This window comes from Hemiscyllium ocellatum, chromosome 17 (assembly GCF_020745735.1).
Source record: "Hemiscyllium ocellatum isolate sHemOce1 chromosome 17, sHemOce1.pat.X.cur, whole genome shotgun sequence".
NCBI classification, from domain to species: domain Eukaryota; kingdom Metazoa; phylum Chordata; class Chondrichthyes; order Orectolobiformes; family Hemiscylliidae; genus Hemiscyllium; species Hemiscyllium ocellatum.
Window position 1 is genome coordinate 69,626,152 of NC_083417.1, and position 13,433 is coordinate 69,639,584.

Consider the following 13,433-nt stretch of genomic DNA (forward strand, 5'->3'; position numbering starts at 1 on the left):
CAGATCAACGATGATCTAATTCAATGGCCAATGCCATTTGATCTGATAATCCGCACCAGTAGTCTATTTGACCATGGGAAAAGACAGACATCACAGTTGCCCAATCCTGTCCTCAACCCATTGTCTGTGCTCATTTCTCAAAGTAAATTTTTGTATTGTGTACACATTATCGCTAACAATATTTTCCACTGCTTACACTCCCTGTCCCCACCCACCCCAAACTCTTTCACAAGTCTTTCCTATTGTCCATTTTCTCTGCTTTGTGTTTTTATTCCCCATCATCTATCTCAATATTCCTCTCATATCCCAAAGAGACTGATGGCTAGATGTGGCTTTCAACAGGCCCCTGACAGCAAATGCGAGGTCCATCTTGGCACTGTGCGAGATTATTTATCCAGATTCCACTGAATTGGAAGCTGCAGTCCTAACTGATACTGGGAACAATACTGGTGGGAATAGCCATACAAAAACAATTTGCAAAGGGACCAAATGCGCAGCCAAAATGAGGATACTGGAAGCTTCTCACCAGATCCAGAGCTGCAGATTCAAAACCAGGCTCTGAAACATACAGATTAGAGAAAAACTTCTAAGGGGAGGGAACTTAGTCACTCTCAGAATTTAGCAACTTGTTGGGAATGACAGGCATGCACAGCAATGTGTTGGTTAATAGAGAGACACGAGATGATGTTTTCCCTGTATTAAATGAAGAAATCGAATGCATCCCATCTCTCCAATTGATTCTTCCAGATTTAATTATAAACATAAAATTTATCTTGAGACAGGTTGGTTAACTCCAAGCTTACAAATGCATGTGTGTTCATGTGCTTATCATGGACCACTAGAGTATCTATAAACAGACTGGTTATTGCTGCATCTTTTTAAAAAAAAACAGTAGTGAATCACGACTAACAATTAATAAATTCCTACTTTAGAATAGGAAATCTCAAAATGAAGTCAGCCAGTTTTGTAATCAAATGTAAAGTGAACATGATATTTATACCCAGTTGTTAAATTATAAAAGTGCATTGTAATTAGACCTTTTTAAAAAAAAGGCAATATTTTTATTAGTCAACTTCCTTCCACAATTTTTTCATTTGATCAGTTGCAAGGATTACACTAAGGTGAAAAACAATTTTACTTCAGTCAACTATTTGTACCTGTACAGGTGACATGGTTTCTATACTGCTGGTACTAGGTGCGCGGACCTTGGGCATTACTCCAGGTGGCGGCTGACGGGCCTTGTTCATGACATTGCCACAGTTGGCCACCATTGTGAGAATGGTCTCTGACAGCTCCTGTGAAACACTCCTAGTAGGAAAAGGAAATATGGTATTATAATAACCCAATAATAGAAGATATCTAACAGCGGCACCCAAGAATTCAGGCTAACCATTTTAGTTTCTGTTCGCTCATTTCCATCAGGCAAAAGAACAGAGTCAACAGTTCCTACATTATAAGCAGTCAAGGAAATGGTTTCAACTGAAAACAAGTACTTCAGACTGGAGATACAGCTCAGACAACCACACAGCCAAACCAAGCTCTGTCCTACCATTAGGAGCTTTGAGGTATACTGTCACTGCAGTCAAGGACAGTTGGACTGGACAACAGTGACGCAGGTGCTGTGTGAACCAGTCATGATTAGCAATGAAGCACTTGCAACAGTTTGCAAATCAGATTTGTGCAGTCAGATCCATTTACATTGTGCATCATACAAACCATGCCACAGCAGAGTTTTCATTCAACAATCCACCCAGGCACTGTTGCAGCTATGTTACAGCTCAAAGGCAGCCTGACATTTCAATAATGCAGACTGCATTTGCTGTTCATTAATGCTCTCTAATCATAACCTATTCAAGAATATACACTCAAACAGGGAAATCACTCAAAAACTGTGCTTAATCCATCAGCTCAACACATGGACCACAGTGTAAGTTCATTTTGTATGGGATACAGAATTTTCCTGTCAGCAAACTGCACTGCTACTTTGTCATTCAATGGATAACCTAATAACCCAGGAATTAAAATGATAAGCGAAACTACAAAAGGCAGTACATTGCCAGAAACATAAAAAATAAACCCGGTTTCAGCATCACAATGCCAAGAGGCGGTTAATGTGTTGCAGAGCTTCATGTGGTTAGGTACAACTTTTAACAGGACTAGTAATTAAAAACAGAACACGTTTTCATTCCCGACTCAGGCGACAGACTGCGTGGAGTTTGCACGTTCTCCCCGAGTCTGCGTGAGTTTCCTCCGGGTGCTCTGATTTCCTCCCACAGTCACAAAGATGTGCGGGTCAGGTGAATTGGCCATGCTAAATTGCCTGTAGTGTTATGTAAGGGGTAAATGTAGGGGCATGGGTGGGTTGCGCTTTGGCAGGTCAGTGTGGACTTGTTGGGCCGAAGGGCCTGTTTCCACACTGTAAGTAATCTAAAAGTAATCTAATCTAATATGTGCCAAATCACTCAACAAGTGGATTTTGTCTATATGGAAAATATGTTCCTTTACCAGGTTATATATTTCAGTTCTGTAAGTTCACTGATACATTAGTGCAGTCATATTTCTGATCTGCTGTCATACAAATGCCATGTTAGCAACAGAAAGAGCACACCTAGAAAATAACTACTTGGTTGCAGCACTTGAAAAATTTTCTTTTGCAGATTTTCATGGGCTATACGCATATCATTCCAAAGGAGGTGTTTGCACATAAAAGGTGATTATAGAGTCACGGGGATGTACAGCATGGAAACAAACTCTTTGGTCCAACCTGTCCATGCTGACCAGATATCCCAACCCAATCTAGTCCCACCCGGCCCATATCCCTCCAAACCCTTCCTACTCATATACCCATCCAAATGCCTCTTAAATGTTGCAACTGTACCAGCTTCCACCACATCCTCTGGCAGCTCATTCCATACACATACCACCCTCTGCGAGAAACAATTGCCCCTTAGGTCCCTTTTATGTCTTTCCCCTCTCACCCTAAACCTATGCCCTCTAGTTCTGGACTCCCCGACCCCAGGGAAAAGACTTTGCCTATTTACCCTATCCATGTCCCCCATAATTTTGTAAACCTCTATAAGGTCACCCCTCAAGTCTCCGACGCTCCAAGGAAAACAGCCCCAGCCTGTTCAGCCTCTCCCTATAGCTCAAATCCTCCAATCCTGGCAACATCCTTGTAAATCTTTTCTGAACCCTTCCAAGTTTCACAACATCTTCCTGATAGGAAGGAGACCAGAATTGCATGCAATATTCCAACAGTGGCCTAACCAATGTCTTGCACAGCCGCAACATGACCTCCCAACTCCTGTACTCAATACTCTGACCAATAAAGGAAAGCATACCAAACACCTTCTTCACTATCCTATCTACCTGCAACTCCACTTTAGCAGCTTTCTCCCAGGAAATCCAGGAGAACTGGTCATCCTGCTATTATTTAACACTGAACGGATGAAATGTTTCTTTCTCTCAGTTGTTAATCGTTGTCACTCTTTCCCAGAGAGAAGGGAACGTTGAATTACTGATTCAACCTTGAATATATCTGAACAGATTTTCATGTACAAGAGAGAGTGTCAAGGGTTACAATGGCCATGCAAGGCACAATCTGATCAGCCCTGATCTTACTGAATGGTGTACCAGGCTTGAGGGACCAAATGGCCTACTCTTGCCTCTATTTCTTACAATTTCATCCCCTCGAAAAAACGAACAATAGTTTTTATTACATAATGGGAACACTGTAACCTGGCAGAGTGGGTGCTTATTTCTTAGCAGCATTGGTAAAGTTTGGCACTGTTGGAGGAAATTAATAATGAATGAAGTAATTGGTGTCCATGAGTGGCCTCATTCTTGGGCCTGAGCTGTACAACCTTGTAAATGACTGAATGAATAACCTATGCTTAGTAATGTTTATTCAAATTGGCAAGTAGCATCAAATCAGACAGCAGTTTGCTTAGGTGGGCATAGAAAGTTACACAAAATCAAAGATTTAAGTGAGTCTGTTTGATAGGGGAAGTGTACAGACAACCATTTTGAATTGGGGGAAAAAAAAACAACTGGAATAGGAGGTATCCATTTTTCCTCCATTTGAGGGCTGCTTCAGCACTACATCAAAATGTCACCTGTGATAAGAATCATAAAGTTCTATGATTGACAGCATGGATATGGTGGCTGAAGAGCCTGTTCCTGTGCTGTTCTATGTTTTGTCCTTTGAGCCGGAGATCACTACAGTGTGTATAGATAACACATAATCGCCAATTGCTTCCAGGGTTTGCTGGAGTTGAAGATGAACTCTCAAACATTTTTTACCCAATCTTATTTTTAATCTATCAGTAGGTTACACAGATGAACATAGAACATAGAACAATACAGCACAGAACAGGCCCTTCGGCCCACGATGTTGTGCCGAACATCAATCCTAGATTAAGCACCCATCCACGTACCTATCCAATTGCCGCTTAAAGGTCGTCAATGGTTCTGACTCTACCACTCCCACGGGCAGCACATTCCATGCCCCCACCACTCTCTGGGTAAAGAACCCACCCCTGACATCTCCCCTATACCTTCCACCCTTCACCTTAAATTTATGTCCCCTTGTAACACTCTGTTGTACCCGGGGGAAAAGTTTCTGACTGTCTACTCTATCTAGTCCTCTGATCATCTTATAAACCTCTTATCAAGTCACCCCTCATCCTTCGCCGTTCCAACGAGAAAAGGCCGAGAACTCTCAACCTGTCCTCGTACGACCTATTCTCCATTCCAGGCAACATCCTGGTAAATCTTCTCTGCACCCTCTCCAAAGCTTCCAAATCTTTCCTAAAGTGAGGCGACCAGAACTGCACACACTACTCCAAATGTGGCCTAACCAAAGTCCTGTACAGCTGCAACACCACTTCACGACTCTTGAATTCAATCCCTCTGCTAATGAACGCTAATACACCATAGGCCTTCTTACAAGCTCTATCCACCTGAGTGGCAACTTTCAAAGATCTATGTACATAGACCCCAAGATCCCTCTGTTCCTCCACCTGACTAAGAACTTTACCGTTAACCCTGTATTCCGCATTCTTATTTGTTCTTCCAAAATGGACAACCTCACACTTGGCAGGGTTGAACTCCATCTGCCACTCCTCAGCCCAGCTCTGCATCATATCTAAGTCCCTTTGCAGCCGACAACAGCCCTCCTCACTGTCCACAACTCCACCAATCTTCGTATCACCTGCAAATTTACTGACCCACCCTTCGACTCCCTCATCCAAGTCATTAATAAAAATTACAAAACAGCAGAGGACCCAGAATTGATCCCTGCGGAACTCCACTTGTAACTGGGCTCCAGGCTGAATATTTACCATCTACCACCACTCTCTGACTTCGACCGGTTAGCCAGTTTTCTATCCAATTGGCCAAGTTTCCCTCTATTCCATGCCTCCTGACTTTCCGCATAAGCCTACCATGGGGAACCTTATCAAATGCCTTACTAAAATCCATGTACACTACATTCACTGCTCTACCCTCATCCACATGCTTGGTCACCTCCTCAAAGAATTCAATAAGACTTGTAAGGTAAGACCTACCCTTCACAAATCTGTGCTGGCTGTCCCTAATCAAGCAGTGTCTTTCCAGATACTCATAAATCCTATCCCTCAGTACCCTTTCCATTACTTTGCCTACCACAGAAGTAAGACTAACTGGCCTGTAATTCCCGGGGTTATCCCTATTCCCTTTTTTGAACAGGGGCACAACATTCGCTACTCTCCAGTCCCCTGGTACCACCCCCGTTGACAGTGAAGATGAAAAGATCATTGCCAACTGTACTGCAATTTCCTCTCTTGCTTCCCACATAATCCTAGGATATATCCCGTCAGGCCCGGGGGACTTGTCTATCCTCAAGTTGCTCAAAATGTCCAACACATCTTCCTTCCTAACAAGTATCTCTTCTAGCTTACCAGTCCGTTTCACACTCTCCTCTTCAACAATACGGTCCCTCTCGTTCGTAAATACTGAAGAAAAGTACTCATTCAAGACCTCTCCTATCTCTTCCGACTCAATACACAATCTCCCACTACTGTCCTTGATCGGACCTACCCTCGATGAGTGAGGAAAACACAACACTTTTTATGGCAATGATCCAACCATATTACTGAAGGAATGAGTTTTTATTTAAAAATTGCCCAAATTGTTTTTAACCTTCAGTTGGGGAATGGCCTTAAAAATTAAAGCCAAGGCGTTCATATGTAGCATCAGGAAGGACTTTCTCCCCCCACCACATAAGGGGATTGGAAATGGAATAATCAGTCCAAGAGGCTATAGATGAAGCGGCAGTTTTATTTTTCTAAAGCAGAGATCACATTTTTGTTGTGAAAACAAACTCCCGAAACAAAAAGAAAATGCCAGAGAAACTCAACAGGCTGGGCAGCACACGCTGAGAGAGAAGCAGAGATAGCATTTTGAGTTTGATTGGACCCTTGGCAAGATTCTCAACAGAACATGAGTCAAAACAGCTGATATATCAAACGGACAGAACGCCAGAGCAGGCTTCACAGGTGGAGTCATCAACTCCAGTGGCTACTTTTCAATATGTTTTAGGGAAGAGTGAGGCCAAAGAACCTGGTGACTCCCCAACCTGTAGATTTTTAATGGCAGGAAAGGCTCAAAGGGTGATCCTTGCTTATATCTTAAGATACCTTTCCCAGTTTTCTAAAGCATATCAAATCAAGTACAGATAACACAAATGAATCTAATGAAAGATTTAATAGGAACAGTATTAGGAAAGTCATTTTTTTTCAGGTTGCTTTAGCGCTGAGGGCTTGTCTAATGCATGATTCTGCAGTAGAGGCATATGGTAAAGAAATCATAAAATATCAGCAAATGCACAACCGCAATTCAATGGTGTTCAGGTTATAAAGTTGCATCTTTGAACATAAAGCTGATGCTGTAAAACAAAATAGCTCCCGGGGCAGCAATGTACAACAAAAGACAACCAATACTGAGGTTTGCTCAAAATATAGCCAACTATCTTGGATATGGATTTCCCACCATTCAAAACATGTCATTGACTTGGAAAATAACTCTGGTTTCTTGGTCCTTGGGTTGCTAAATGTCACAAAGAAGAAAAAAAAATATTAAAAAAAAACTTATGAAGTGCTAATCTTACCCTGCACAGGCTTGTAAGCAAGCCAACATGGTGGCCAGTGTTTCTGGAGGGAGTTGAGCACTCTTGGGCTGTTCCTTTTCTGGGGCCAGTCCACCCATAATGGAAGGACAACGCCTCTTTAGGAACGTCACACATGCCTGGATAAATGGTTCCTGTCAAACAAACAGTTGGATATTATCATCCTGTTGTCTCTTACTCCTTCCCCAACACATACTGATCACTTATGTAACACCTTATTATCTCAGCAACGTCTCAAAGGATTTCAAATGCACAAGTCCTCATTTAAAAAGTTGTGGCTGCATTCATGAAAATTGCAATTTTAACTGAAACATGGCTTCCTATACTAGTACTGAATGCAGCATATACAGATACATGTCATCTGGTGATTTTTAAAGAATATTTTTGCATGTACAAAACTGACAGGCAAAATTTGAATACTTATTTCCCTGTCCCTTGTCAAATCTCTTCAGTAAATAACTTGGAGCTGGATACTAGATGTATCAGCAGCGATAAGGATTGCTGGTAGATATGGAGCGTACACTTGCCTTAGAGAGCAGAAGACGACAGTTTATTTGGGACATGGTGAAAATGAATCTCACAATATTTGAGAATATAGATCCCATTAACTAAATGATCCTAAAACAAAATGTTGCTGTATACTCAATTACTATGAATCTCAATTATCTTTAAGTGCATATCCTTTTATGATTCTGACAAGTGGTTACAACTATACACTTCTGTAAGTTGCCCATGTGCCTTTAGATTGGAAGCATTCAACAATGATGCTTTAAATCTGTTAACTATCTATACAAGAGACCAAGCAAACCTCTGTACTGCAACCTTGAGACAGATCACAATTGACAGGTTAAAGGACTTAATTTAGACCCCTTGTCTGAAGCTGGTACCCGGATTAAAAGCATAAAAAAAATTGGGAATTATATATGCTGCTGACAATTTCAAGATTATCCATGGAACAGTACAGACTTTAAATCTTCGATGCACTTTGATCAACAAAGTAGTTGATTTTGATGAATGATTGAATGAAGTGCAATTCTGTACATTTCCCATTCCAGTTGCTGCTGAATCTCAGTACAGAAAAACAGAATCTAAACTACAAACTGCCTGTTAGCAGTTTCACTACATGAAGTCAAACTAGACCAATCTGCGAAAGGATGCTGGAAATAAAGTCCATATTAAATGCTATTTAACTTGGTGTTCCATTAATTGTATAGAAGTCAAAATGATGTTTGAACCGATTATTAAATTATGATAGAGTATTATAATTGCAAAAATAAACAATATTCAACTTTCTTCATTTAATATCTAAGGCTTTCATGGTTATCTAAAAAGCCTAAAGTAGCTGCTGTGATCACCCATCAAGTCTAAACAACCCTCATGGAGCATACAAAACCAGCTACATCGGAATTGCCATTTTAACCAAAAGGCACAAAATAGATGTCAAGAAATTTGCATCACTGTTTTATTCTCACTAGCATGATACATTCATAACAGTGGAAGATGTTATTGCTGTCTCCAAAACTGCCTAGCTTGGGATGGAAGAATGCTAGACGCCAGAATCAATAAAGTCACTGTACATCAACAGCTTCTCCCTCTCAACCTCAGAAACTAGTACCAAAGGTAAAGCAACTTGAGGGGGGCGGGGGGGGGGGGGGGTAGAGAGAGAGAGAGAGAAAGAAAAATCAATCACCATTCATTGGGATGTCTTGGTTAACTTTACCAATCCTGAGGAAACAGGACAGGAGCTAAATCATGAGCTGGGACTCCAGCTTCACTCTTGCAACTCCAGGATGCCCAAAACTTTAAGCTACAGCTGCTGTTACCTTTCTAACTGTATAGGCCCCCAGTCCCCCTCTTCTTTACTCTCTGTTTAGAAAGGTGTTTAAGTTTCCCAGTTTTCATGAGTTACAAAAAAAAACTCTTTCACTCAAGACAACTTTGAAGGAGGCCCTCCATTTCTGATTTGATTAACTAAGTTTAATTGCAGTTTTACAGCTATGTGACCCAAAAGGAAATAAGAACATTTGTCATGACCCACTGAGGGGAGTATAAAAAAAAAGAGAATCGCCTCACCTTGTCCTAAGGATATACAATTCCATTCCTTCACTGTGCTGTTCTTGTAACCCCACAGGCAGTCCACATTTTGGATCATAGCTTCTAAATTAAACCCACTTATCTCTACTTCATGGCCCTAACAATAACCAGAATTCAATGTAGATTCCTTAACAATCTTCTACAAAGTTAGATCTAGATCATGATTACAACTTTTTTTTCCCTGGAATGATGTAAAGTATTGGCTAGAAAGGTTGGGCTGACAAATGGCAAGGAACATCCACACCACACAAGTGCCAGACAACAATCATCTTTCAAATGTGAGAATCTAAACATCACTCCATGACCAACTCTTCATTGAAGCACATTACAACATATAGAAATAAAAAGCCTACGATTAATAACTTACCCCATGCTCGCGAATTTTATCAGTTAACCATTTATCAAGTTTGAGGTATTCTCGGCGAGATGCAAGTGCAGCAAGGTCAATAACAAAGGCAAACGGAGTACCATTTAGCAGCATAGACAAGGCCTGTTAGGGAAAAACAAAAGTGATCATAGAATCACTCCATTAAGTTACGCCAAATTCAGGAGTTTTGTAAATTATTCCAAATTATCCTGGGATCAGATTTCTGTCTGTTAGGAGTTGTAAATCCCAGCCTGCTGCTATGCTACTCTCAGAGACGGTGAAATGAGGGGCAAACAAGGCCAGCCATTTTTTCTCTCTTCTGCTCATCTCTAACCCTTGTTGGAAGCAAATGATCTGGCTTAGGTCAACCATGCAACAAAAGCAGTTTCGGTCCAAAATGCAAAAATTATAAAATTTGGATAAATGGTAAAAGGGAAAAAACATTAAAATTAAACTTCAAGTATATACGTTTGGAAACAAAATCTTGTAATCTTTGCTCATCAGTTGTTGTAAGCAACTTTAGAAAATTTAGGTTCTGCGCTTAGAACCTCTGCTTCACAACAGATGGAATATTATGTTAAACCACACCAGCTCGACATCAACTGCTAAGTTCCGCATGAAAATTCAATTAACCTGCCAAAGCTTGGTCATCTACATCTACTAAAATGCATCTCACATATGCACTAGGTACATTAGAAAAATCTTCAAACACATTTAGAATGACACCAGTACAAGCTTGCTCCATACAGAAGTCGAGGACTCATTTCTACTCATGTCCTCAACCATAAAAACAAAGAGTCAAAGGTAGAGCCAACTGCAGATTTTCACTCCAAAGTGTTCAGTAATTTGCACACTCTCCTTCAGAGATGCTCTGGCCATGAACCTTACCTACTCTTTGAATAATCCTATCTTTAAAAAAGCGATCAGCTTAATTGTTGAGAAATTTCAGTTTCAAGACTGTATTCACTAGCACTGTTTAACTATAGAGTTTGAAATCTAATAGCCAAAATAATTTATCTGTACAACACACTTCCAGTATTGGTACAGTTTTGAACTACAATTTGCTCATTTGCTAACTTGCCCATGTAGGATTTTAGATCAATAATGGAGATTCTGCACAATCCATCAGCATCATTTCTCCACAGAGCAGCCATTTCGTCGACAGCCTGAGCAGAGTTAGTTGATCACAGCCAAGGTGAATACAGAACCCCTGGTTAAATCCTTAATGGAAGTATGCGAGTGGTGTATAATTGCCTGCTAAAATTGTATTATTTATTTATGAAACATATGAATATGCATCAATAGGATGAGGCACCAGCATGTGAATGGAGCCTTTGAAACAATGCTCTAGTAACAAGTCAAAGTCTAACAGAAGTCAACAAATTATACAAAGAATGAATAAAAATCTAACGTGTACAGTGAAACCCAAAGCCTTGGAGTTTTAATCAAAGTTTGTCATCCAAAACTGCACTGCAGAACATGAGCCCTGGGATGGTAATTACAAACAGGAAAGTTCAAATAATATGTGATGAACACACAAGGTGTACTGACACATTAAACATATTGGTTGAAATGCTTATACATACTGGTACTATTATGCTGTAAGCATTCAAGCTCCTGATTTTTTTCTGGTGAGATTGCTAAAAGCAGTGGCTCAGCACCTTCTCAGTCAATAAAAGCAGACTCTGCTAGAGCTACCCCAACCTATGAATCAATTTTAAAAAACTGTGACTAGAGTCTTAGGAGTCACAAATTTGCAATTAATCACCCATTAATTTTCAAACATCTTATCTATTAATCTGCTTGCTTAAGATGGCAATACTAAAAGATCTTGAGAGTTCTGATTCAGGATTTATCTACCATGAGGTATCATCAAGAATAGCTATTTATAAACTTTCAGCCTTGAAATTTGAATGGAACAAACTGACAAGAAGAAAGGGAAGCCCAACAAGTCTGAATCAAAGGTAAAAAGACAGAAACGGGACATGAACTTCACAAACTCATTACATTACATAGATCCAGTAATGAACATTGAGCTAACTTGCAGAGTATTTACCTTCAAGTCTTGAGCTACATCGAGAATGCGTGAGAGCTTGGCCTGATCATACTGCTCACCACGCATGTACCACTCTGCCATTGCATGCATGATCAGCTGTCGGATTGATGGGGATTGACCCTGTAATATGGGAAATGTATGAAAATAAAAACATGACACTTGGGATATATACCACTCTATGATGCATACATGGCCACAGAACACTTATCTCAGTTGTAGAAGATAATTTTTACACTTAGAATCTAGGATATGAAAAGCTCTAACTTCACTTCATTAAAATCAAATTTTAAAATGCCTCCAAACAGTATAAGACCTCATCTCACCAAGTGAAGAAGAATGGTGTGAATTGTTTAAATAGTGTGTATTCTCAATGTCTGGTTATCTACACAACTGTACTTAGCATAAAGATGTATTACACCCACAATTACATTGTTAAAAAAGCAACCAGTTACTGTTTTCCCTAAATATTCAGTTTCAGCATACCTGTCCATGCCATGCATAGTGCAAGATAATGGCAGAATTTGGATGGTTGCCCAGGAAAATTGGCATCAGTGTGGAAATGAGCTCATGGCGCAGTGTGTGCCAGGTTGGGTTAATCTGCAGTAAGGCCAGTACCAGCATGTCCGGGCAGTGCTTGATTGGGAAGTTAAAGAGCTGTTTGACCTGCTCATACTGTCCCAACTCTGAAAGACGTAGTAGGGTCTCAATAAGGTCCAGGCTTTTCCTGCAATGAATGGATGGTATTTTACATTAGGTTTTAGGAATTTACAGTCAGCAGAGTCAGGGTCAAGTGGTCTCACATGCAAGAGCATTACAAACACCAAATGCACATGTGCTCTACAGATGAGCTGAGGAAAGAGATTTTTCTTGCTCACCTGCACCCAATCCAGCAAATACACAGTAAGCAACTGAAGCTCATCAGAATTTAGAGTAAATTATAACTTATTGCCTCAACATAGAATCCTTACGGTTGTGAAACAGGCCATTAGACCTAACAAGTCCACACCGACCCTCCGAAGGGTAACCCACCCAGATCCATCCGCCCACCCTACCACTTCACACACAGCCCTAAACCAATGCACCCAACCTGCACATCCCTGACCACTATGGACAATTTAGCATAACCAATTCACCTGACCCGCACATCTTTGGATTGTGGGAGGAAACCGGATCACCCAGAGGAACCCCACACAGACACACGGAGAATGTGCAAACTCCATGCAGACAGAGGTTGGAATTGAACCCCGGTCCCTGGCACTGAGGCAGAAGTGCTAACCACCAAGCCACCTTATATGTAATGAGTGAGTCTTTGAAAACATTGCATAACATCAAGGATTACAAAGACCAAGAACTTCACACTCCTGTATGGTTAAAGTAGGGCAATTTTCAGTGAAACTTTATTTTTTTAAAAATCAGCAACCTTAAAATCATAATTCCTGGGTTCAACAGCCTCTTTCTCCTCCCTTTGAATGAGCAGTCTGAAGATTTTATCTAGCTCCCACTTAACGCTGGAAGCAAATGGAGCTTATAGTAAAAGCTTTAGCTACAAGCACAGTGGTCACCGAGATGACTCACTGGAGGAGCAGTCTAAAAAAGGTATATGGAGACACTATACTCTATAATCCGTTTCAACAGCAACTGCAGTTTTAAATAGGTGAACAACAAATGATTGTTACTGAATAATAAATGAATATGCTCAGACAGTCTTGTGGCCTCATTTGTACTCGTCAGCACCAGACACAGAAATTACA

The 13,433-nt window shown here is 40.6% G+C and overlaps 1 protein-coding gene across 6 annotated transcripts in view; it reads right to left on the reverse strand.

Annotated features, from left to right (window-relative positions):
* cnot1 (CCR4-NOT transcription complex, subunit 1) overlaps positions 1-13,433 on the reverse strand; it is a 159,222-nt gene that overhangs the window by 72,119 nt on the left and 73,670 nt on the right. For all 6 annotated transcript variants that reach the window (XM_060838293.1, XM_060838289.1, XM_060838294.1 and 3 more), the window contains 5 exons: positions 12,166-12,406; positions 11,683-11,802; positions 9,627-9,749; positions 7,148-7,299; positions 1,158-1,308 (listed from right to left, as the gene is read on the reverse strand). In XM_060838293.1, coding sequence (XP_060694276.1) covers positions 1,158-1,308; positions 7,148-7,299; positions 9,627-9,749; positions 11,683-11,802; positions 12,166-12,406 — 787 coding nt within the window. The remainder of the gene's footprint in view (positions 1-1,157; positions 1,309-7,147; positions 7,300-9,626; positions 9,750-11,682; positions 11,803-12,165; positions 12,407-13,433) is intronic.